The sequence below is a fragment of the Electrona antarctica genome (genome assembly GCF_951216825.1).
Source record: "Electrona antarctica genome assembly, chromosome: 19".
NCBI classification, from domain to species: Eukaryota; Metazoa; Chordata; class Actinopteri; order Myctophiformes; family Myctophidae; genus Electrona; species Electrona antarctica.
This window is the reverse complement of record NC_136800.1, coordinates 7,395,971-7,422,942: the sequence shown is the minus strand read 5'-3', so window position 1 is coordinate 7,422,942 and position 26,972 is coordinate 7,395,971. Positions and strand designations below refer to the sequence as shown.

The 26,972-nt window shown below is 44.4% G+C and overlaps 1 protein-coding gene across 2 annotated transcripts in view; it reads left to right on the top strand.

Moving 5' to 3' along the window:
- Window positions 1-1,860: 1,860 nt before the first annotated feature.
- The window catches only part of cdh2 (cadherin 2, type 1, N-cadherin (neuronal)), a 73,061-nt gene continuing 47,949 nt past the window's right edge, over window positions 1,861-26,972 (top strand). Inside the window, exons 1-2 of one of the 2 annotated variants that reach the window (XM_079530191.1) lie at window positions 1,861-2,192; window positions 4,246-4,372. In XM_079530191.1, the coding sequence (XP_079386317.1) occupies window positions 2,121-2,192; window positions 4,246-4,372 (199 nt within the window). In that variant the 5' untranslated portion in view covers window positions 1,861-2,120. The remainder of the gene's footprint in view (window positions 2,193-4,245; window positions 4,373-26,972) is intronic. The other variant, XM_079530190.1, reaches the window with a different exon arrangement.

Genomic DNA, 26,972 nt, shown 5'->3' with positions numbered 1-26,972 from the left:
TTTACGGAAATTCTGACTAATTTTCATACTCTGTTAGGATAATTATGCATTACAACTGGTATTTAATTAAATTCATTATACGACTCACCAAGATACGTGTACGCATCAAGAATAGTCTACCTGAAAACTTGTTTGAAAAACAAAGTAATTAATCTACATTACAACAACAATTGTTGCACATCACTTCAAAGTAACTACCAACAAATTAACAAACACACTCCGTCTATGATCATGAATGCAAATCAATGCGAAGAATGTGAAAATGGTAATTGTGTGTTACAGCATAATTCTGTTAACTGTCACTGAGCACTTTCAACAACTGCTATCCAACCCACTCTCTTCCTGAGTATGCTTAACCCTAAGTCGTATGTGACAGGGCCTGCTGTTTGTTGAGGATTACAGAATGCTTTCAGGTTGCTTTGGTTTGTAGGAGGGAGAGAACAGCATGGTTTTCATCACGTACTCCCTTACCATTTCAACACACCAATAACACAAGATTGCCTTGGAGGAAGCAAACCAAAAGTCACCCCTTGTTTATTATTTGGAGTAGGGACAGGGGGGGCATTTTCTAGTTAGACCAAAGTGAAATATCTCTGTGCCAGGGATGTTTTCTATTCCACAGAGCCATCTCTGGGTAGTTAATTATGTGTCAGCTGCAAAACTGAGGTAATTTAACCTTCATCAGGATTCATCATATGAGAAGATAATGTAAGGGAATTATTCATTGCAAGTTTTAGGGGAACAAGAAAAAATACTTTACTTACTGTAGGGACTCTAGGCTTAAGTAGGGATGAAAGAACTGAATGCTAAATTAGTCAATTCCATATTGAACAGGGACATTTATGAAACAGTATGTTGCACAAAATGTCAGACAGACAGACAGACAGACAGACAGACAGACATACAGACAGACAGACAGACAGACGCCCCTTTGTTCAGGATCTCATCAACATATAATTAAGCCTTCCTTAATCAATAATCAATTGCCAATTAATAATCCTTAAGATGGGTCAAGAGCCATGATCAAGGGTGTAGTAAACAATTATGTGAAGGCAATGTAAAGAAAGTTGGCCATCTAATGATCAATACAGGTTCTGCTTTAGTATTCGTCAAGGTGAGAGCGAGTAATAATGCACTCTAGCACTGGTCTTTGTATAATATCTGATTTGACTGTGCTGTGCCTTCCTGTTATTTGGCTTGTTCTTTGAACCTTTCTTCTCTATTCTCTCTTCCCTGTAGTGATTCCTGTAACTGCAATGTTGAGAGAAAACACACACACACACACACACACACACACACACACACACACACACACACTCTCACACTCTCACACACTCACAAACACAAAACAAACAAATGGAACAAATGGCTATTCAGGGAAAACAAAATGTGTAAATGTTTTCATTTGGCTTAAAAGTCACACAAATAGTCACACAAAATGTGCATTTAAGAATACTAAGCAGTAAGCACGGAGAGTTGGGAAATGTTGTGACTTCCCTGGGCATAACATTGAAAAAAGGTTAAACTGTTCATCTTCACAGTCTGTTCCAACAGAAAAGCACATGATGCATATAGCACAAAACAGCATAGCACATGACATAACAACACAACACCAAGACAATACATGATGTTCCCAAGATACACAAATATATATATATATATATATATATATATATATATATATATATATATATATATATATATACACACACAATTCATGAATTTCATATACAGTTGAGTAGGTCTATTTTGAGGTCTTCACTCTGTGCACGAATGAACAGTGAAATTGGCAAGACGGCCAGTAGGGGTCAGTGAGGTGAGCTTTTAGCCCCAGTGGCCTTTCTTTTTCCTTTTTTGTCGGCGTTGGATTGCATGGGAGAGAGTTCGCAGCAGCAGCACTGAGCAGCAGCCTCAGTACCAGGCAGTGATCTCACAGAGCACTACTACAGTGGAGGAGACACTAGACAGTGGATAGAGAGAGAGAGGGGAGGCTGCTGCATGCCGCTGCCTTTTGTCGTAGCCGAAGAGGGGAACGTTTTCACCACGACCACGCCGAGGAAGCAGGCGGATATATAGCGGATTCCAAGGGGATATATTCGAACCGTTAGCCGGTCGGCATCATGATACCCATGTGCTTACACGCGGCGGGCAGGGGTCTCCTCCTTCTGTTCGCGGTCTTGGCAGGACTGCAGGTAGGAATGACTGCATTTTGTATTGTATGTATACGGTTTGGGACGGAGTTGAGTTGTTGCACCCACCCGGTTCCAGTTTGAAGCGCTTGGCTTTTTGAGACGATGCTATAATACGATAGGATCCATCTGCCTTCCTACTGTCCACTTGTCCAGCCGTTTGCTAGCTCGGACATCTCCGTTGGTAGTTTCTAGCAGGCATGCGGTCGGTGGACAGACATATATATGTTGGTTGATGTACAATTTGAAAACAAGTCTACGTCGTTGACGGGATATCCAAATCCCTTGTAAACTGCCGATTGTGGCACTATCGATCGAGGTATTGTTGCTCTGTAAAACTGTGGGGAAAATCTCCCGAAAGTCCGTTAATTTCAGTTGATCCGTTTTTATATATCGTTATATTATAGCCCCCTTTTACAGAGTTCCTGCCTCGATCTTGTTTGTTTGTAGTTAGGAAGTGTAACAGTATTGTGTGTTGTTGCAGTTACTGGGTTTTACTTTTAAATAACATAAATGTGATTGATTTATTATCAGGTTTGATGCTTCAGAACTGTTGGGTTGGCAAATATCGTCTGCCATCAACAGTGCTGGGTAATGTGAGCCAGAGTGAACTGGCCGACAAACGCCTTCAAATTTGTCTTCGTTAGGTAGAATATCCTACTGACGTTTCCTAGAACAATGATCGTTATCTGTCTACTTGATTTAATTTGTTCGGTTTATTGCTTATTTAAATGTCCTAGCCAGCCTACATGCCCAGAGCATTGTTCTTGAACCTTTAAAGTTCGTGGGACTCTAGAACGGGTTATTGTTTTTTTTTAAAGAGTAAAAACAAAAACATCAAAGCAATTGTAATTAGGCTAATTAAAGTTGTAAATCGAACGTTTCCTCAGCACACAGGTTAACAAAAGTGTCTAGATTGTGGATTGGGTGGTTGAAAGGCTAACTGCTCCTCCCCCTTCCCAAGCATCCTCGATTTAAATTCCACTGATTAGAATGACAAGTGGCACGGATACCCACAATGCTCTTTTTCAGTGGGACATTCTTTTGAGGTTTTGCATCTGAAGAAAATAGGATTAGCCCTCTGTGGGTTAATGCCCACCCTATATGCTTGAGGAGATTTGCACATGCCTGTACACACACACTGGGTTATTTTGTCATTTTCACAAAACACCCATCTGGGTTTAGCCTAAATTTAGTTGGAATTTCTGTCTTTGCATTACAAAGTCTCACAATGTATTTGAAATATATATTTAGTGTTTTCCTCCCATACAAGTATGTCCTGATTTAATTATTCCCCGGAAAACCGACGTTCCAAAGCCACTGTTTGCTTGATTTTTCTGTTCACAACACTAGATGAAAAAAGGCGATTGTCTTTACTGGTAACAGCCCTGACCTTGCAGTTCCTTGAATGATCATCAGGAAGGCAGCGTCATTATGCTCGCTTATTCAGAGTTTGATAGACAGATACACACACACTGTGTCAAACTCCGAAATACACACACACTGTGTCAAACTCCGAATAACCGATAATATCGTGTGTGTGTCAAACTCTGAATAACCGAGCATATGATGTGTGTGTGTACTTACACACACACACACACACACACACACACACACACACACAATATTATCATTATGCTCTGTTATTCAAAGTTTGACAGACACACACACACACACACACACACACACTACCATATTCCAACAGTGGTGGCTTGTAAGCATCAGGTTTTACTGTGACCATGTTCATGCACTTCAAAGTGTTGTGTTTGTGTAGCGTAGTGTAGTGATCAGAATCCATGGCTGGGAGTCATGGATATGACCCAAGCCCAGGCCTGGGCCCCTCCAGAGTATAAATGGAGCTTGTTCTTGCCTAGCCATGCTTTTTGGCTAATGCTTAACCCCTTTGGCCTCATTATCCTAATTGCGGTCCCCCTTAAAACAACAACAGATGCTTTTGTACAACTTCGGGGATTTCAGAACATGACAGTTTTTTTTTTCGAGGAATCCAACTGCATATCGGAGCGTTGATTTATGACTCATTCATGTCTTCCCCCAGATCGCAGCGGCGGGCACTGTCACCGACCCCCAGCATAAATGCCAAGATCCTCATTTCTCTGACTTTGAATACAATGAGGAGCTAACAAATGAGAGAGACGTAAAGATGGGAGAGTGGGTTTTCAAAGGTAAGGAGAAAAGTGTGTGTGTGTACATTGCAATACATACATGTGCAGGCAATGTTTGCTTATGTACGTTTAACATTGAGTGGAGACTCCCAAGGCTTTGGCATCAGTTTGGGACGGTGGCTACAAGTTATGTAGATTTACTTGTAAACCAACTAAAATATAGATCAATTTTATTTTGCACTCACAAAGAAAAAATCACACCTGTGTGAAGTGAGGGGCGCTCTTATCATACGTGGTCATCTCCTTCTGGCCAATCACAATTTGTGTCCTCACTTTTGTCTTCAACGTGTGTTTACACACATTTGTCTTCAATGTTTGTTTACACAGACCCTCAAAGCTGGTGCCCCTCAAAAACAAACTAGCTCATGATGGTACTAGCAAACATTCACATTTCAGCAGATTGTTACGAATGGCAAACTTAACATTTTGTTTTGTAATTGCAATTTAGGCCTATGTTTTCCTGATATGGATATCAGAAATAGGAAAGCTGAAGTTATTTCTACATTTTCCAAACATTTATAAAGGTGGCCAAAGACCACAATTCACCCACAGAACACTTCTAACCTATTTAAAAGTGTTTTGTTAGTGCAACAGAGTGGGATTAGATGACTTTTTGTTTCTCCAACCCATATATCCTCTTGCAAACAACAAAACGAAAAATAATGGTTTTTGTAATAAGCCATTACATAGCAGAAAGCATGACCAATATCGCCTCCTTACTGTTTAATATCACCATGCAGCAGCTACGTTGCTGGGCTTTACAGAGTACAGATGGCAATAAAATTTGAATATATCACCTGTGTGCCATTATAGAGGCTAGATCCTTGAGGTCATCTGGGCCAGAAGGCCCAGAAAACATTCTTGCTTGTGTTGGATTTCACACTCACAGTGTGTGCCTAAAACTCACAGGCAGCTGTTAGTCAGTGGTGTGAGTCAGAGAGATGGAGGGGGAGATAGAGAGGCCTACGAACGTAAGGAGAAAGGCAAGCGGCTCTCCCTTTTGTCTTTCCCCTCACTTGTGTGTGCCCTACCTTTTGTGGGGTTTAGAGGGGGGAGCGGAGCTTTCACTGGAACTTACCTGCCGCACAAGCTTCCATTTGATCCTTTGGGTGATGGATTTCCCTCTCTGTTGGCTTGTGGATGAGCCGTGACCGGGGGTAATCAGGTTCCCCTTTGTTTGCCCCCCCACCTCACCTCCCACACCATCTCCTTCACCCTCTCCCCTTTTCTTTACCATCCCCTCCCCCAGTGGGCTGTTGCTCTCTATGGAGGCTTCCTTGACGGAGCAGCTCCCCTGCATCATTGTAATGCAGGAGGGCTCAGCTACGTGGGATGATGTTAATGAAACTCCTTTCACTAATGAAAGGCTCCTGTGGCATGTTTTGAAAGACAAAGCCCCCACAGTGTGCAGAGGAGGCCGTAAGCCCCACATTGTTCCAAAATTTCTTTCACCGTGCTGATGTGGAATATTGTTTCTGACCAGCAGGTCAGGTTTTTTTTAAGGGTGCTCTGACAGCCACATGAGGTGAAGCAGGCTAAATGCCACCATGCTTTACTATAAGGATGACTACATGCATTTCATTATCTCTCTTAATTGCACCCAGAGGCCGTAAATAATGAATGAATGAGGCCTGAGTGAATCTTGGGGAGTCATTCTAGTCTTAAGTCCTCATTCCAATGCTATGCCCTTGCTTTGTTCAAAATTACCATGCCAGCTCATTTCAATATACATACCTTTTTGTCCCTATTTTAGAGCTGGATTGTTGTGAGCAACTGCTATCTTTCTGTAGGGATCGGTAGATTCGGTACATTGCTTATATGAGAAGGGATATTATGTGTGTATAATATGTGTGTAATACTACCAGGACAAAGTATTAGGTGACAGAAATGTGACTCCATTGCTCCTGCTTGTGTTGCCGTTGAGTGACCCTAGGTACAGTATGCATGAGGTGACGTGGGGGTTAGGCTATTAAATATCTCTCACATAATTGAAGGCTTCCTCTCATGGTTAACAGAATACACACTCATCCTAAGATCTTTTATAACCTGGAACTAAGCAACATTCAGATGCAAACGGTCAGAATTGAGTGTTCTCAACTTAAGCACATCCTGTGTATTTGGTGATGACATTGGTTGGCAGCACAATTCAAATAAATGGTTATTTCGATTTTTGAGTTTGAATAAAATAAATGGGTGACTCAAGAGATTTAACTGTTGGTTGACCCAGGTGGATATCGAATTTGGCCAATTAGCAGAGCAGTCGGGGAGGACAATTTGTGTTTAGACTATAGGATATCTCCTCTCCAGTGATCTTTTTCTTTTGGTTGTTTGTGGCTGAAACACCATGTGAGGCATTGGCGGGTTCCCACAGCCTACTCTCTGGGGCCCCGTATGACCTTGCCTTAAAGATTAGGTTATTTACTCAGGCTTGATACAGAGTGGGAAGGAGTGACCAAACATGGCTACTCATGTCCCCATACTCACACCGTCACGTCACGCACATGCCAAGAACATGGATATAGTACAGGAAATCTATGGAAAATACAGGATCAACCTCTAACTAATTGTATCTTCAATATATCCTGAATAACAGAACAAAAGTTGCCTGGAATTGTCTGAGGGGAAAGTGTTGAAAATGGCCTGTACAGTATGGCCAGCACACAAACAATACAAAAACACTCATTGGGCTAAATTTGGCCATAGCAACCAAATGGGCTGACATCATCACATTTTGGCAAGTTGCTATGGCCAAATTTAGCCCAATGAGTGTTTTTATGCAAAACGAATGCTTGGCATGGATTCAGCATCATGAAAACCCCCTAGTTTGATATGTCACATGCTACTTAAAGCATAAGGAAATTTAAAAAATATTGCCTTATAATAGGATGTCAATGGTGGCCATACTGTACAGGCCATTTTCAACACTTTCCCCTCAGACAATTCCAGGCAACTTTTTTTCTGTTATTCAGGATATATTGAAGATGCAAAATCAGTTGAGTTTGTTTTTTTTGCAATTAGTTAGAGGTCAAATTACATTATTACTGGACTAATAGACAGGCTTAAACATTAATGCGGTATTTCCGGACGTCGTTGTTTAGTTTCTGGATAAGTTGAGTCATTCTATTTAACCGTCTTCAATTGCAGGTGAAATGCGCAAGTAGTTCCTTGTTCCTTGTTCCTAACCGCTAATGTAATTCTGTTGGCTTTAGAGGGCTGACACACATTGTGATCTTTTTTCGACGAGGCCTTTAAAAGGCCGGCTTGTAAAGTGAGCCGGCCGGCCTGACTCTGAGAATTATTCAGCAGAGGCTTCCCCCTCCAAAACTGGGTTAATGAAAAGCCCAAAAGCCTAATTGAACTTAATACACTCTTATGCTGCTATTCTGCCATACCAACCCCCAATTCATCCATCCTACTTTCCATTTCTTTCCCTGTGTGTGTGTGTGTGTGTGTGTGTGTGTGTGTGTGTGTGTGTGTGTGTGTGTGTGTGTGTGTGTGTGTGTGTGTGTGTGTGTGTGTGTGTGTGTGTGTGTGTGTGTGTGTGTGTGTGTGTGTGTGTGTGTGTGTGTGTGTGTGTGTGTGTGTGTGTGTGTGTGTGTGTGTGTGTGTGTGTGTGTGTGTGTGTGTGTGTGTGTGTCCAATTAAGCATGCTCTGGCGATGAGAGGGAAGTAGTTCAGACTTCTATGTTTGTGTGCTTTTTATGACCAGCATGTTTAGAATATCCAGAGATCTCTCAGTAGTTGAAATTCAGACTTTGTTGTGGACTTGTATTGAGCTCATTCATTATTGTTGTTGTATCAAGTATTCAGGTTTGTTACTTAAGTGAAAGTAGCAATGCCACTGTGCCATGGTATGAAAAATATATTTAAGTATTGCCATAAAAATAATACAGTACCAATGTAAAATTATCATACTCAAACTATATGAGCACTCAAATTGTACTCAAAATGTGTAAATGAGTCCGTTTGGATGAGGGCTAGGTGAACAGAAATGACACTCCAGAGATTTAGAAAATGTAGTTTTATTCTTCTTTTGCAAGCTGTTCAAAAATAATGTTCAAAAATCATTCTTCCGAATAGGGTATCACAAGAAAGGTAGTTCACGAAAAAGGAAACAAAAAACTTACAGACTCATTTACAAAATGTTTTTGAAATTAGAAGATCTACAATCTACTATTTTCTGATCTGGTAGATCAGCTATTTTAAATACTATAAAATAGGGCTTAAAGCACGACATTACCTGTTTTCAATTTTTGCACGCAGAAAAATAAAGTACTAAAAGTTAATAAAACATTCTGTGACGTGAACGAAATCCCACATCTAGTTTTGACTAAGTCCATCTATAAATGTTGTTGTTCTGGGTCTCTGCACTCTGTCATGGCTGTGATTGTGATGGCCCCCTGGTACAGCTGGGGCCACTCTCGGATTTGTCGGAAAGGCCCCAGTGTTTGGTCAAACGTGACCCTGCTTGACCCCCTCCCGTAAATTGGGCCAAGTGCTCACTGCTCGGCAACAGACTCAACCTTTAAAAAAAAAAGGAAAAACCCACTCGAGGTTGGTGTTTTTTTTGCCCGCTCTAGCTGAATGGAAGACCAGCCAAGGGGGTCCTGACCCTCACCAGGGAGGCCCCAGATGCACAGCACCTCTCGGCACATGTTGTCCTGACCTGCAGAGTTGAACATCTATCACTGGGACAAGCGGTGTGCCAGGCCAGGCATTAAACCTGAGGGGAACAGGCCGCGACGACGCAACTCAGAAAGTTGCGTCGCTGTCCTGTTCTTTGTCTGAGAGTGATGAATGCACTGACGTAGTAACACGTAGTTTTATTGTATGCCGCCGTACAAAAGGATTGTAAAATTTGGCCGCCGTTTGGAATGCTGCTGGATTTGTACAGATTCTTGTTAAGAAAAAAAAAACAGGTTTCCAGACAGTAAGGTTTTGGTTTCTCTCCAATTCAATAGCATGATCGATAACTTGAAACACTTTGTGTTGGGTTCATTCAGTAGGTTGTTGTAGCCTCCAGTCTGTTGGGTTCATTCAGTAGGGTTGTTGTAGCCTCCAGTCACAGACTGGGTTCATTCAGTAGGGTTGTTGTAGCCTCCAGTCTGTTGGGTTCATTCAGTAGGGTTGTTGTAGCCTCCAGTCTGTTGGGTTCATTCAGTAGGGTTGTTGTAGCCTCCAGTCTGTTGGGTTCATTCAGTAGGGTTGTTGTAGCCTCCAGTCTGTTGGGTTCATTCAGTAGGGTTGTTGTAGCCTCCAGTCACAGACTGGGTTCATTCAGTAGGGTTGTTGTAGCCTCCAGTCACAGACTGGGTTCATTCAGTAGGGTTGTTGTAGCTTACAGTCACAGACATTCAGTAGGTTGTTGTAGCCTCCAGTCACAGACTGGGTTCATTCAGTAGGTTGTTGTAGCCTCCAGTCACAGACTGTGTTCATTCAGTAGGTTGTTGTAGCCTCCAGTCACAGACAAAGTGAGCTTGTGAGTCTGTGTTCGAGGCATATACTGTTAGGCCAACGACTGATGTCTGTGGCTAAATAATTCAGCAGTCAGTCATGACATTTTTTTAACGTTCAAATCCCTGTTCAAGGGGAGATTCTGGAAGTCATGCAGTCAGACATGGAGTACACAAAGCAGCAGGAGACGGCAGAGAAGCGCTTACCTTTTTTCATTAGGGCGGCTTCTGCGTCTTTCACATATTCTCATCTCTTTTTTTATGGTCGGAGAACATCAAGCACTACCACACCGCACTTCACCATTTGATAGGGCTCTAAATCCCCCTCTTCCTCGTTTTATTTTTTTAAAGCCGAGGCAGCACTTCCACTGTAAGCTTGTTTGCCAGACCAGTCCATTGCTCTCCTTCTCATTCGACTCTTGTTTTTTTTCCTGTTTTCTTTTTTTCTGGAAGCATGGAAGCGGATCAATAAATCCAGGGTCTTTCGTTTGGACTAATCAATACGTTGTAATGAATGCTGCGCTCCAATTCCCAGCTAAAGCATCGCTGGCGGGTTTGGGAGGAATCTGCCTTTCCTTCTTTATTGTTATGAAACCCAATAATTTTCACCACCCATCACTGTTGGTTTTTCCTGGGCATGCCACGGCCTAGATAGCCTCCACACATATTGTGCTGGCTAATTGGACCCTGGTAGCATATGGCTTAAAATCTAGGCTACACCTTTGATGCAATTTTCCTACATAACGGAATAAAATGGAAGTAGCACCAGTCTAGTATTATTCAGTGGTAGGGCCATGACACGGTCACACATCGCCGTCTGCGGCTCCATTGCAGTCCTGCAAGTGACCTGTGAAATAATAATGTTGTTAGCATATAAGCAAGCCCATCCATCTGTGACTCATTTGTGCGTGCGTGCGTGCGTGTGTGTGTGTGTGTGTGTGCGTGTGTGTGTGTGTGTGTGTGTGTGTGTGTGTGTGTGTGTGTGTGTGTGTGTGTGTGTGCGTGAGCTGACGGTGGCACTGAGTGCTTTTAGGGCTTACTGGGTGGTGTGACAGGAGAGGACATATTTTATTTATGTCTGACCTTTGCCGGCACCTTCTTATCGGAACAGGTAGTCTGCATATCCTCTCTTCACATTTCGGAGGCAGACAGGGACTTGTGAAATGCCTGAAAGCAGATAAAGTATTTTGTTGGAGGGCTAACATTGCCTGGTTGGCTTCTCAGCACCTCCGCTGGTATCGTTCATATCAGCCTCGAGCCATGCCCCCCTGCTATTGGCGGCTGGGAGTGTGTGTGACATTGGCCAGTCGTTAAGGTGCCTCTTTTTGTGTGTGTGCAAGTGTGTGTGTGTGGCTGTTTGTCCTTGGCATATAATTAGCTTGTTCAACCCTAGTCTACTCTCGCATAGCCAGACATATAGAGTGTGGAACTACACCTCCCGAAATCAGAGCAAGGAATCTGCCATTTTGGTTCACGAAAATATATTTAAAAATATTTTTAATTTTATTTGCAATTCTGCTAAGCAGCACGCTAAATAAGCTATTATTCTTAGAGATGATTTCAATTTATATTAGAATAAATGTATCGCTTTATCGCTTGCTCATGATCAGTATGTACTGTATGACTAGTTCACCTTCAACCCCAACCCATACAGGTCTCATATCAGTGGGAGGTGGGGGCTCCTCCAGACATCTCCCCTTGTTCATTTTGACAGCACATTTTGATTTAGTTTTAGTCATAGTCTTTGAATACATTTTGATTTGATTTTTTTTAAGTCACATTTCAGTCACCTGAAATGTTTTTGTGTTAGTCTAGTTTTAGTCGACAAACCCAACACTACTAAGGACTAGGGCCGGCTATGTGTTCTCAGACCGCCGCTGTCGGCACACGACGTGACATTTGGACAACCGCTGTTAATTCAGCTCTTCGGTTAAATGTAGATGAACTTTTTGTCTCTTCACACTTCACCTTTTTCTCCCCCCAACCTTATCTCCATAAATCGGTCCTCCTCACCACTGCTCATTATAAGTTGGTTTGTTTCTGTCTGCTTGGCTCAGTGTCTCTGAGATGAAGGCGAGCTGTGGAGAGATTCAACATGTACCTGCCGCCCATGATGTCATCGGTGGGTTTAGCGCGCTAAAATTGCAGTTATTGCACTAATTATAAAAACCTTTAAAGATAAAGCAGGTACATCCATGAGTAGACTGTAATGGTACTGTCCTGGTTTGACTCGTATGGATATGAAGAAGCAACTGCATGGTGAGAAAAGTGATAAAATGCTAATTTACCGCCACCGAATTAGTTAACATTTTGCCAGAAACTGACTATATCATAAACTATATAGAGGCACTTCCCGGCGATATCGCCGACGCTGAGACAGTTTGTTTATTTTCGGACCACGATGATGCTCATATGATGATTTTAAGATGACCCACTGTTACCCCATAGAGAAAAACATCTGCGACTCAGGGGATGAACGAGTGACTTCGGGTACTCTATAGTGAGTGTGAGTGAGGACCAAAATATAGATAGATATTGTTGAAAAAAAGTGTTGTTGAAACTTGTTTCCCTCTACAATGAATGTTTTTGAGAAAATGACTGATCTAACAGCTCACACCGCGGCACGCTGCAATGCATTGTGAGCTTGTAGATCGGCTACTGCAAATTTTCTGCAAAGAGGTTTGGTGTAGAGGGAAACAAAGGGCAGGCCGCCAAGTACAGAGCTAAAAGGTCAAGTCAAGTCTACTAACTATTGAGGGTTGAAGTGGTTTAGTCAAGTGTACTAACTATTGAGGGTTTAATTGGTTAAGGTGGAGTATAACCGTGTGCAAATGAAAATGTCATATTAGTGAGTGCATTCTATTCCACGGGGAGTTGAAGAGCAGCCCCGCTAACAGCATTGCAGCGTCACCCCAGTCACATGAAGGTTAGAAGCTTTTATGGGTGATTTGGCTCTAGAACACACCTGGGCCCATACAGCCTTGACGCCGTATTGCTTAGGGTTTCACAGGGATGTGTGTGCTTCAATCTAAAAGACTGTCAAACAGGGAAAGATTAATTTCCTTTTCTAAAACAATCCCTTCCAGGAAGTACTCAGTCATGACATGACGGGGGGGCTGGAATCAGTCCTGGCGATTGGTGGTCCTGACTCTTTGGTTTAGATGTGTGAGTTTTATTTAACATAAGAAAAGACATGACCCCACTAGCTAATGAGGTCATGTATTAATAGCAGCATTGACCTGGCTTTCCGCATAACGGTATATGCTTGCGTTTATAAATGGCTAGTATTATTTCTTGCCATTAAAACGGTGTGAGAAGAAATGCTAGATTGCACGTGGCAGATGTCAGAGATCAACACTAGAGTTATATATATATACCAAAGCACATTCTGTGCTTCTTTTGGCGCTTTTCACAGAATGAACAACTCTAACAACTCGTCTGCTAGAGCTACAATGAAAGCGCAGCTTAGATTGTTGCTCCGGCAGTTTATGCATTGAGCAATATGCCGACCCCATTTAAAACGTGCCTGCCTCCAATTTGTTCTTTCTCCCCCTCTATACTGTGCTTGTTTTTCTCATTATGGTACTGAGCTTGCTGAGGGTGTGGACTGTGGAGAGCACGGGCCTTCTCCATTATAGTGTTGAGGGTGTGGAGAGCACGGGCCTTCTCCATTACGTCCCTCTCTAAACCGTTGCTGGGGTCGTTCACAAGAATTCCCCACTACTTCTCTCTCTGTGTTGATCTTTATTTTGCTGGAATACATGTATTCTTATCTTCTGTCTTGTTGGTGACTCTAGCTGCACAGGTGTTTGATTCGGCTGCCTTACCTGTCAGTGGGTTCCCAAACTTTTTCATGTCAGGGACCCCCAAATCGACACTAATTAGCCCGCAGACCCCCATTTGAAAACATGTGCCAGGGACCCCCATAAGAGAAGATTTTTACGGCTCTAGCAATGATTCTCAACCCGTTTAATTTCAAGGACCCCCATTTAATGGCATTTCTATCTCTGAGACGCCAATTTATATTGTAAAATCAATGTTAATTGTAGAGTGTACAAACAGAATTAACGGGTCCATTTGTGGGTCCCCGGACCCCACTTTGGGAACCACTGACCTATGTCACATAGCTGTGAACAAGAGACTCTCACATACGCTTCAGGTTTAGTTTAGTTTATTATTGTATATATACTTTTTGTCATGTAACATGTGTTACAGGGTTTACAAACCTCATGGTAGCCTCAATTCAACAAGAATTGGCTGCACTATTATTCCTCTTGACAACAAAAGTGTAATTTGAGGCAGGGCTACATTAATTGACCCAGATACTGTAACCATGTTCACAAAGACCAATATCCTGGCAGAGAAGAGACGGCTCCCTCCTGCGGGCCACGCCAACTATTGTGTTCCAGCCAGGCTTCTATTTCATTGCACCAGTGGTTCCCGGGGATCCAACCTCTGATGTCTCGCTATAGGTCATGTCTCGTGACATCCCCTCATGCACACCCTCCCTTCATCTGTACCGCTGTCCTACAGCTATTACCCCATTACACGCGCACACACACATTCACACGTGCGCGCACACACACATTCACACGTGCACACACACACACACACCCTCAAGATGTACGAGCCCACATGCCTGATTGATTTGGCTTAATTGAGAAAAGTGTGAGACATTCATTTCTGACTCTTATGTGTCAAAGCAAACAAACAAACAAGCCCAGCTCGTTTTGGTGTGATGACCTCTGCTGTAGTGTGAGTTTGGTCATGAACAGTGTGAGGTTCTGGTTATTGCTGGCTGCTAATATTTGCTGGTGTATTTCACTATCGCATTTATTTCCTGTTTGCCCGAGCCTGGGGGGGAGAGACGGGATAGTAAAACGGACTGTGTACTGACCATCCATTAGTCAAGGGTCATATCACCAGGCACCTGCGAGGGATGGGTATTGATATTTGGACCGATCGTTATCTCGATTTTTACTCATTTGATCAAGTAGTTGAATCTTGATGAGGAAACATTGACTCCCATCCCCTACCCAAACTGTTTGCTCATCAGATGGGTGTGTGAGGCTGTCTGTATCTCGTGTCCGGCGTTGAGTGATCGACTGGCACTGAGGCCTTTGCTGACTGCGGCGCCTGCCGTCCAGTGCTGGAAAGTAACTTCGTACATTTACTTAAGTACTGTACTTAAAAATACAATTTTGAGGTATTTGTACTTTACTTGAGTATTTTCCAATCTCTTACTAATGCTCCATTACATCTCGGAGGCAAATATTGTGAGCTTGTAGATCTGCCATTTTAAAAATATTTGTATACAGCTGAAATCTTGAAATGGGACATTCTGCATTAGTGAGTCCTTTCTACTTTTGGTACTTTAAGTACATTTTGACCAATACATTTGTACTTTTGATACTTTGTATGAATACTAACATTTGCAGTATTGCTACTTTTACTTAAGTACAAACATCCGAGTACTTTTTCCACCACTGGCTGACCTCGGTGTGGCTGCCGTCGCACTGTGGTGGGACCGTGGGTGGCACCATATGATTGACCCCCGTACCGATTTGTACTTACTATTTCAGCTGAACACTGCAGGGGTTGAATGCAGCATATCGTTCCGTGGCCCATGCATTGTCTGGGCTTTATCTCTCTCTCTCTCTCTCTCTCTCTCTCTCTCTCTCTCTCTCTCTCTCCCTCTGTCGATATTTACAGAGGCATTAAAGACTGTGCAGCATGTCGCCACTTTATTTCCTGTAGGATCGCAGGCTCAGCATGGGACTGGGACCGAAGAGAGGTTGTAGGGGCACTGGAGGGTGTAACTACTGCAAGAAGCTGAAGGTCTGCTCACTACGCCATGCATATCGGCTGCTCTGGTATTGCAACCTAAGCACATTGAATGCACCGGGGAGATGCCTGATAGGAGAGTGCAGTACGGAGCTGGCATTTTTTTTTTTTTTTGTGATTTATTTGATTTGAATCAGCTTGATCCCCGTAGTGGATAATACAGCATATTAGCCGGTGGTAATGCTGTTCCATGTGAGTTTTGAACATGAGGAACCGAGGTGCTTTTTTTCCAGTTTCACTGGAGTTTACCAAACAAGGAATGAAATTGAGTTAAAGGAGCATTCAGTGATTTGGGTTATTTTGAAAACCCCCCGGGCCGCCCCGGTAACAAGATGTACACATGCACGCACTACAGTGGGGTGACACGTGACAGGCCAACAGCACACACACACAGCACTGCCCCCCGCTCGATCATGATTGGCGGAAGGCCCTTCTCTATCCTGATTGGATGAAGGCTTTGCCACCTAGCCAAAAACGAAACCTACGTTTTTTTGACCCTCCGGGGTTAACTGGGGACAGGGAGGAACTCCTTATATGGTCAGCACACTCTATAGTAGGGAGGATTATCACAACAAAACAAAAAAAGAAGTGATATTTGAATTAAGTGAAATCACTGAATATACTTTTAATATCCAAAACACATCCCAGAACACCATATGCACCGTCATCTCTGTGAGCTCGGCAACAGTTGAACTGGTTATTGCAGGTGCTTCGTTGGCAGCATGTCACCCCGCCCACCACCCCCGCCCAGTTTACGTAGTACCACCAGAGAGCTAAACGCTCAATCTCGTATAGATTCTGTGTCAGCCTTTCACTCTCGCACTAAGTGTTCTAAGCACTGTGACCTTTGTAGAAGATAAGCTTCCTTCGGCTGACTTGAAGAGTTTGGAATAACGGCCTCACCCATTAATTTATGGCATTGCTAACCATATGAGGGCTATGAGCCAAGGTTATTGACCTTTCACGGCTGTCAGTAGTGATACAGGGAGTCGGGCCCTGGAGGAAAATGAATTGGCCTTATTAAGGCACGCGGGGCGTTGAATCAAACAGAGGGGCAACTCTATCTTCCGTTATTCGCTTTCATCGGGAATTTCAATCATGACTCTTTTACACTATTTGACCAATTGTCTTCTGCCAAAGTGGAAACGGAGAGCCCACGCAGTCACACTGAAGAGTCACACTGGATCGTAGTGATGCGCTCTGTGAGAGAGAGAGAGATCAGACCGAAATGTGCGAACTGATTGAAGGATTAACACTCGCGGCACAAACGTATTACAGCAGCTCATCTTGAACCGAGGTCATCATTATCAGATGCAGATGAAGGCCCCCGTGGTTTCTAAATCAGCGATCAAGGCCTTCACGCTGTGGGGATTTACACAGCTGGCGTGGCTTCATGGCTTTATTTCAATCAGACAATGTTTTATCTTATCCGGTTCTTTATTGTTTTTGTATTATTTATTTGCTTGTTGCATGTTGTTGAACATTTTATGTGGCTGACTGTGGAAGACAAAGGAGAAGAGTTGAGCCAGGCCAGAACATTTGAATTAATTGAAGTATGTGAGGAATGTTGTGCGGACTTGGGAGCAGCGGTCGGAGCCATGCATGGGGCAGGGGAGATGGACCACATGTTCTCTCTGTGTGAACACCCCCGGCCTGAAGAGCCTAGTGGGAGGCAAGAGAGGCATGCATTTATATTGGATCAGCATGCCGCGCTCCTATTTTTCCAGCCCCGGTACTTTGTGTTTATACTTGCACTTTGTCCCTTGTGGGGGTTCAACTAAAACCATTTTTATTGACTTTGGAGAAGCTTATCAGGGTGCAATACATTGTTAAGGTATTTGTGCATAAGACCGCCACCACATCCCAGTGGAAATGAAAAAAACAACAGCATTGAATTGATGGTGCACCATATCTCTGTTTGTTATTAGAAGCTGTCCCTGGTGAGGTCCAGCTGAAAGGACATTTTTAATAATGCACGCGCAGCTTGTTAGCCTGTGTTGCTCAGTGATTCATACATAAGGTATACTTCACATATTACATCATGTAGCCTTAGCTATAGGCTGATTTGGAGAGCAAGAACGGAGAAGCACTGATGTTGTCTCAGCCGTCCTCGGAGGTATTCATTCATTCAGATTCCCTTGTTGAATTTTTCAAGTGTTTGTTTATATGCTGCCATATTGCCATGGGATTGGAGAAGTGGACAAATGTATCAGGGTGTGTTTATGTGTGTATTCAAGAGGGTGCGTAGATGTGAGTGTACTGTATATGCAACACATAAGTGTCTATGTGTGTGACGTCTCTGGGGGACGGGGTGAGGGGGTTCTGTGTGGGGCCCGAGTATACTTTTCATGGCTGTGTAGCCACAAGGGACAGTGTAGTACGCCCCCTAACCCAACGCAGTTCTGTACATACTACTAAGTTGGTGTCTGCAGGCGTGCCGTGCACACGTTCCACACATGTGCACAACAAATCAAAAATCGTTCTCGGACGTAGACACGTCTTCTTCTTCTGCCTGCATAGTATTACACTTTCATCTCTTCCAACCGTCAGGGCAATTTCCCTCCAAGAATTGAAGCCCATTTGGTTGTCTTTATCGTCTTTTAATGCTGAGTTATACCTGCTGTTAGTGATGGATCTCTTCACTCTGAAGCAGTGTAGTCTATAGGTTTTCTTTTCCAGTGCACGTGCAGTAGTGAATATACTTGTCCGCCGTCCGGACATAAAGTATAGGCAGCCACAAAATCCGTGAGACAAGTGGATGTCTGCACGGACGGGTGTCTGAGCGAGCTGCTGACGAAATGTACGTCATGCTAGTATAAGACTAGTGGACCCTAGCAGATCCTCGCAGCTGCGGACTGGGAACTCAAGGCACAATTTGGCCGTAAGAAGAGTGTGTGTAGGTGAGGCATGCGATGATTGGGGAGGGTCGGTCTATTTTGGACTGGAAACGCTCCTTATCACAACACTCACAGGAGGAGTATGGACAAGTGGGTGCCAGCTGACTGGGATCACATACTGTAAGCACTTCTAAAGCCTCTGTGTGTTGTAGACGGCTGACCAAGAACATAAACCATCCAGTTGACATGCCATTGTTACGTCTGTACCACCAACTGTTTCTTTTTGGCTATAGGCTAATACTAGAGTTGCTCCCTAGTCCCTACAGGCCTCACTTTAAAGTGGACTTTATTGGAAGATCAGCAGAGAGACAACTGTGGTGAAACCATCTGAATGAGAAAGGATTGTTTTTCCCCCCCCCGCTTGTGTCCTGCTGAGAATGCGTTGTCTAGGAGGACTGAGGTCACACCGTCACAAACAAGCCATTGTGTTGCATTTACCGGCCCTATTCTGTGCGGAGTGACTAGCAACCAATGGGGGCCATTGTCTGGGGCTCTTTTTATGTGTCCACTCTGAGTGATTGCCCGGTTGAATAGAAATGTGATGAATGCAGTGTTGCAAACTGTTCCTGTATCAGTTGTGTTCCGTTTTGACTAACAAGATAATTAATTGCACTTTCACGGCCGTTGGATAAAAACATATTGACCAAGTCGCGGTTGTGGTCTTTGCGCACGGAAATGATCAATGTCCTACAGGGCGTGTTGATATGTGGAGGAGCTCCGAGGCTTTACAGTGATGGATGTTTGACGAATGCCCGATGAAGCAACGTCACAATCCACTTTTTGCTGTTTGATATTTTAGACTACAGCGGTTTTACATGCAAGCATGCATGCAGTCCTGCTGGTGCATTGTCATGCCTGCAGCTGTGCACACTACCCATGATTCATAGCGTTGAATCAGACAAATGGATGTGGTTCCACAGGGCTGGTGCTAAAGTAGGACTGCCTAGATGAATAATCCGAGTGCAAAGCCAGGGGGAGCCTTCTGCAATGACTGTGTTCTGTCCACAGTCCACACCCACCTGTCACACACGGCTTGAATCAGTCTGTCGCACGCAAGACATTATGGCGGCTTTCATGGTATAAACCAAGCTATTCTGTCATTCTGAGGCTGCAGTTCGTTTCATGTACAGTAACTTCATGCCCAGGCTCTGAAGACATTCAGGAGGCTGCGTGTGTGTGCAGTATTAAGTGCCGGAGACCCTGTCAACAGCTGGCAAGAAATCCTATGCCACTTAGCCATAGCTAGGTGAAGCAGTGGCCTGCCCTCGGCCTATCCCCTCCATTCCTAGCCTCTGATTAGACCTGGACTATATTTATTGGTCCGTCCACAGCATGCTTGGAAAATGTGATTGCACCAACATCGATTTGTGTCCGTTTGAAATAAGGTGGTACGGACACTGTGCACACAAACACACACACACACACATAAGTGAGAGTTTTTCCCCTCTCCCTCCTAACCACACCCACATCCCTACCCCTCACACACCACCCCTCCGTTTAAAGCGAATCCATCCTCCGACACGGCATACAGAGGATGGCGACATGGCGCGCTGAGGCACGGTAGCTAGCTGCCTCGGCATGTGTCATGATGCTTGGCACCCACACCACTAAGGGTGGTCTACGCAAGTGTGTGTGTACACATGCAGCTGTGTGCACACCGCTGTCAACCTCCATTCTGTGTGGGATAAGTGGGGATTGGCATGTTCTGTGCCCATCAGACGGGGGTTTCATCTGCTCAAAACTGCGACAGCTGGGCAGAGCGTTGGTCTATGCCAAGTCGCCAAACATCTGATTGCAGCCTTCTTATTAGAAAGAGAGAGGGAGAGAGAGAGAACGCGAAAGAGAGAGAGTTGCCACAGCTTCCTGACTGTGGCTTGGAGGAGCGACGCGAATGTTGGCACACGTGTTATGAGTTAGTGCCGACATAACAGTTTTAAGAGTGGCCTAACACGTTAAAGATGTGTGGCCGGTGCTCCTCCACTTTCTCTTGTTGCTTTCTGTGCTGTAAACATAGAGTGGTAATAGAAGGAAGGGCATACGAAGAGTAATTTATGTGCGGAGGAGAAGGCTCAGATGAGCCCTCCCTCAGGGATTAATGGGAGTCTCTGTCTCTCTGTTCACAGGAAATATGAAAGGCCCTTTGTTGGTGAAGGGCTTGCTGCTGCCAGCAAATAACTACCCCTGTCATATCGAAAATCCCCCCAACCTCTAAATTCATTGCCTACACCACCTCTCATCCTTCAACCTTATTTCTTTTTCTCCCTCGTTCCTTAAGCCTGTGTGTTTTGTGTCAGTCGCTCATTTATGATTCGGCGGCCGTGCCGTGCCTACCGCACGGTGGCCCAGGAGACGCCGGCTGCCGCTGTTGGTATTCACTGTCGCTGGTGGAGTTCCGGCCACTGGGCGAGCAGGAGGCAGTGTTGGATGAAAGGAGAAGTGCACAGGTGGACCATTGATTCAAACAATCACCTGTGATGCTGGCCGTCATATTTTATTTTCCTATCTGCTGCTTTTTGTCTGATTCCTTTTCTTCATTTGTGTGTGTGAGTGTGTAATGTGTGAGCCAGTGGTGCGAACTGTTTATTTTCACTGAGGTGACGTGTGTGTGTGTGTGTTTGCCTGTTGGACTAAGCATTTGTAAGAACAAACATGGCACCCTAGTCTGAGGGAGAGATAAAGAACGACCTATCGGTGAAGGGGAAATGGACATTTGGCACTCCATTGGGAGTGTGTCTTTTATCACGTCACACTTGGTGTTCTCACACCTGCGGCTCAGGACAGGAAGGTGAAGGGAGGCTGGGACGTGTTAATTGTTTGGAGACACCTGCTAAAAAAAGAGCCTTGTCTGGAAAACGTGTGACAAGGAATCAAATCACTGGCCCTCATTTCCTCAAAAGTCTGTGCAAAGGCTTTGTGCCGTTAAGCATAATTGTTTTACATCGTTCCTTTTAATATATATATTGGGAGAAGTAACGTGTCAGATGCTATTGTTATGTTCTTCTCTGCCCCCCCCCTTGAAGTGGAATTCTCTGTCTGTTAAGCACTTCAATACAGTATGGAGATTAAAGTGTTTTATAGAAAAATCCTCTTTTCTCTGAGCTTACCAACACTACTGAAAAGACTTCCATTATTATTTTTCTTCCTCACTACATGTCTGGATTTTCTTTTTTCAGACGTGGTGTCTCCAGGAATGTTCATTTCCTTGTTACCATTTGTTAACATTTGCTCGGTGTAAGCGGGATGTTTGCAGTAGACACCTTTAAAATCTAGAGGAGCTGTTTGCGTGAAACCAAATCCTCCTGGCGGATTAGGAGGATTCAGGATCAGATAAAGAATTGTTTGATTTGTTCTTTCTGTTTTTGAACTCTACCTCGGTTGTTTTGAACCGTGTCGTTCCCCAGTCCTACAGAGTGGGCTCAGAGTGAATCTATATTGGCTTCCCCAGGCCTTCTCCAATGGATTTGACATGGATAACACTGTTGTGTTTATCATGCAAGGGGGAGGGGGACTTAATAAAGGCAGGAGACCCCCAGCTGGAAGGAGCTAAAAGAAAAGAAGAAGAGCTCACATGAAGAGGGCTCAACCAGGCAAAAAAACCCATGGGTTGTCAAGGGCAACTGAAATGGCTGTGCAATAACCTGCCTGATTCTCAGTTGGCTGCAGTGGTGGACAGTAACAAGTACATTTACTTGAGTACTGTACTTGAGTACATTTTTGGGAATATTTGCTTTTCGTTTGATTCATTACTTTCTTTCTTACTTTCAGAAATGTAAACGGCACAATTTACGATTTCGGTATTTAGCAGACGCTCTTAATCCACAGCGATTTACAATAATGTAACGAAAACATCCAAATACCTAGAAAAAATTGTCATCAAGAATCATACATAAGCTAAGATCGTAACAGTGGACAATATACAAGTTTTCAGTGTGAAGCGTTCAAAGCTTGTAAGATTTATTTGCACGACTTTTTAAGTCTGACAATTTCTGAAAATGTACTTTGTAATTTATACTTTTGAACAGTTGAGTATTTACTTGAGTATTATGCTTTGTCCGCTTGAATGCACACAGAGGACAGGCAGAGATTCATACTGAATACGAAGCAGACATCCAAGAGATGATGCAAAGAGTAAGACACGTTGGATTCCATAGGAACTTTATAAACGTTTTTATAATCCTGTTGACCCAGGCAGTGTACACCGGAAAACCCAGAGTTATCCGGTTATCACAGGTCCGTTTGTACAGTACACTCGCAGATTAAAATGAACACTCCAGATTTTACTGCGTCGATGCGATGAAGTAGTCCCTAAATGAGTTACAAAGTTCTACTACGTTATATTATTATTATAATTTTTTTTAAATGAGTTACAAAGTTCTACGTTATATTATGTTTTTTTTATTGTAACTGTGAGGAAGTCATTCGTTTGTTTAATTCACTGTACTGGGAGTTGATGGCTGGGCTGGCTTGGCGCGGGGGGGAATTTAATGGCCGTCCTCTGGAAGGGATAAGGCTGATTAGGTCTGATGTGCCTCCTGTCTCATATAACCTAATGTGGCCATGATAGACGGAGGATTCTGGGTTTGGATACATTGGAACTATAAATTGGAACATATTCCCTGGCCCTGGAGTTTGTAATTGGCCATTAAGGGCCATGCGTGGAGATGGAGAGCCAGATGTCCCTGATGTGACTCGGGGTCCACCGTGGCCTGCGATGAGGCAGAGGAGGAGGCCGTTAAAGGGAAGGGGGAGCGAGGGCTGGACACCGTCCCTCATTAAAGTGACCTGGGCTTTGCTGTCGGGGCCATAAAAGTCCTTTTAATGTTCTTACCAGAGAAGCTCCACAATTTGCCCGCAATTCCACAGCCGCCGTAAAACGAGGACGGGGGCGTCGAGTTCCCCAGGAATCCTCCTGCTGCCGCAGCGCACGGCACCAGCTGTCCGTCCGTGTTTGAATCGAACCCACGGGCGCTCCTCCCTGCCTTCGGTTTGGAGTGTGCCATATGTAACATTGATCTTAGAAAGGTTGGCTCCTGCTGGTCTGCTCCGACTGTTTTCTTCCAAAGAAGAGCTCAGGCTGATTGAGGGGGACACATGCAAGGACAACATTAAGGATTCCGGCATTTGGCGTAATATCGTATGACGCCTGTGATGTTATCATGATTGATTTATGATGCATATGGGGGCTCTCATGTTACCGCTCTAGTTATCTTAACCTCATTCCTGTCCTGCATACACAGTCAAGCCAAGATATGCAGGTTTGATTCAACTATACGTCTCATGAAATGATGACTTCACTTACTTACTACAGCGTTGGGTATATATGATATGTGGCAGCAGCCCCTCCGTCGCTCTGAAACCCCCTATCTCTTATGTTTATGTTTAGGACTTAAACTCCACGCGTGCACAGCTGCCAGAGGGCATGTCTGAGGGTCACTGCTCTGGTGACAACCTCCTAATGTGGATTCCAGTGAGGCAGAAAGGCAAATGTTTGTGGTTCCAGATCGTCATGGCATCCCGGGTCGCCACAGCTGTCACGTTACCTCCTTCCTGCCCACTCCCATCTAGTTCAGAATGCAACTCAATATCCACTGGTGGTGGACTCGCTTTGAGATATCCGCTAATATTCTTCTGACTGAAGCCTGTGCATATTTAATCATTTGGGGCTTCCGGCACAATAAGCCCTCCCTGAGGCTCGTGTCCCAAAACCGGAAAACAACAAACTGTAGTTTCAAGACAGGAATCCGATTTAATGTCGTCATAATACCATGTTCTCAGAATGGTATGTGGTATGAAGAATGAACTTCAAATGAACCACGCTCAGCCGAGGCATTTCATTAAAAAGGGGCTTAGGGTAAAAGGTGTACTCTCCTGTATGCTCCGTAGTTGCCCCTAGTTACAGGGCAAAAACGCTCCCTCCCACCATGTCTAAGTGCATTGTTTTCCCTCTTTTTTGGGGGGGGGGAATGTTATAGCCTTCTTTGTCTGCTGGCCGCGATGAGTGCCAATGGAAATCTTATTTACACTAGCCGGTTTACGGTCTTTTGGCCCATGCGATGGAAAGTGTCCCCTCTTGGCCAGGCAGTAGAGATTTCACTAAAAAGCCCTGTGCCTTGACGGATGGGTCTTTTTAATGTGACGGCTGAAAGCAGCCCTGTGGTGTCCCCCTGGACCAGGATGTTACAAAACGGATACTAGCACAGCACTAGCTTGCTTTCACTCATTTACCCTTTTCTCCGCCTCTTTGGTCCAGGAGGCTTTTTGTTTTGTTATTTTTGCTTATCTGCCAATGTTTTCCCACTTCTCCTTTCCTTCCACCGTCCTCTGCTCACTCTCCCTTCGGTTGGAAAGTGATAATATGCTAAAAGACAGCTTCAGGTTACAGTGCTGCAGCCTAGACGATACTTTTCAAAAGGTGAACCTGCATGGTGAATAACTGGATATGGTGGTGCTGTGGGTGAGAGGGAGGGGGGGGGGGGGGGGGGGGGGGGTTGGGTGAACTGCCCATTGTGAGTCCACACTCAAAGGGGCTGCTGTGTGATGGAGACGACCCCTGACCCATGTACGCCCACAGTATGCTAATCAGGGGGAGGAACAATGCAAACATTACGACACACAACCAAGTTTATTTTGCGTGTGCTTACAACCCACCGCTGTTGGAATAAAGTAGTGTGTGTGTGTGTTAGTGTGTGTGTGTCGTTTGGGCAAGTGCTCTCCTCTTCTCGTTGTGTGTTTGTGTTAGGATACTAAGCGTATTTACTGCTTACAAATCAGCACCGGAGGCATCTAAACAGCGTGGTACACCTAGAGAAATGCACCCAAGACAAACCGGTTGCCGTGTGTAAAGCGAGCCCTTCCTTCCCCGTGTTGTTATGACACCATTATTGAGGGTAACCAGAGCTCGCCAACCTCGGCCTTCTGGGCCCCCCTCCCAAAAGCTGTCATTGTCCCTGCTACATAAAGGATGGGGGGACCAGTAACACAAGACAGGGCAACGTGTTGAGGTTCACAGACAACGCCCTTTCCCAGATTGTATCCCCTGCTGACCATTACTGTTCCGAGGGGGGGGATACTCTCTCTGCTGAGCAACTCGATAGCCCTGAACATCTCCCATGAAAGCAAGTTAACATTCATTTGCTATTTTACCCCCTGGCTTTAAACAAACCCTGGAAACATATGTCTGCCCCTCCCTTTTGTGTGTGGGCCATAATGAATATGAGAGTGCTCCATTTGACACCTCGGTAATGGAAGTCGCACAGGTGGACTTAATGGAGCTCAGTACTATTTCAGAGTCTTTTATGTACACTACTACACTCCTCTCCTGCTTGTTGATGTTGGCCGGCTCCGCCAAGGACAGTGAGGCAAATTCAAATGGACGATTTCGTTTCAGATAGAAATTATTTAGCCGATGTTACTCAAAACTCCTTTCAAAAGTCCTACTTTAGAAGAATTCTTGCAGTTTTGGTAAATTTGCCACTGTACGACGTGTGTCTGTGCACACATGCAAGCCCCTTTCTATTCATTCCTCATTCCATAATAAACATCGCTGTGACATCCGCTTGAAGGCAACTGTTTGGCAAATCATTAAAAAAAAATAAACCAGCTGATGAATTACAGCGAAACAGCTCTGCATGTTTGGGGGTGCTTTCTCCTTCCCGCGTGCCATCTGTTTTTCGATAGCATGACCACATAAGTCAATAACGGGGTCAATAATTCTATATTTTCACATGCATGATATGATGTGTTATTCAATTTGTGTAAAAGGCACTGTGGCTTTGCACATACATGGGACCTTTACTCTATTCCAAAACCCAGCATGACTCCGGCTCACATGATTCAAACCATCTGTTGAAGGGGGGGGCTTTAAAGGCTACCGCGGTTAGCATCCACACGCTAGGCTTGGGTCTGCATTGTGTGTGACCTCATAGTGCTGCCATATTATGCAAATACTCTGCAGTGCTCGCTCCAAAGCCCATGTCTAGCAGCGTTAACTAACTGACTGCCCTTCTTTGTCAAGGTCTAACCTTCAAAAATGATCAGTTTCGTATTTTCCGGAGAAAAACCATCGGAGGTGCATCACGGGGCGAGTCAGGCGCCGGCAATGTGAGGTTTAGGGTTCCTGCAGTTCTGTGATGTCAGCACAGTGCTGACATCACAGAACCGGTATAAGACTCTCTAAAGCTGTCAGCGGAGTGTGTTATTTATGGCTGCCATATCTGTGTATTGGGAGAACACCTCTTCAACGGCAGCCGCAGCGTGTTGTAGTGTGAGGGGAGATGGCATGCGGCGTGTCTGCGAGGTGGCCATGGACACTGAGTTACGGCCCTGCAGCCCCCTCAGCACTGCCCAAGATTAGCGATTCTAACACACCGGGGGATATTAAACTTAGTTTTACTGCTCCCGTCAACA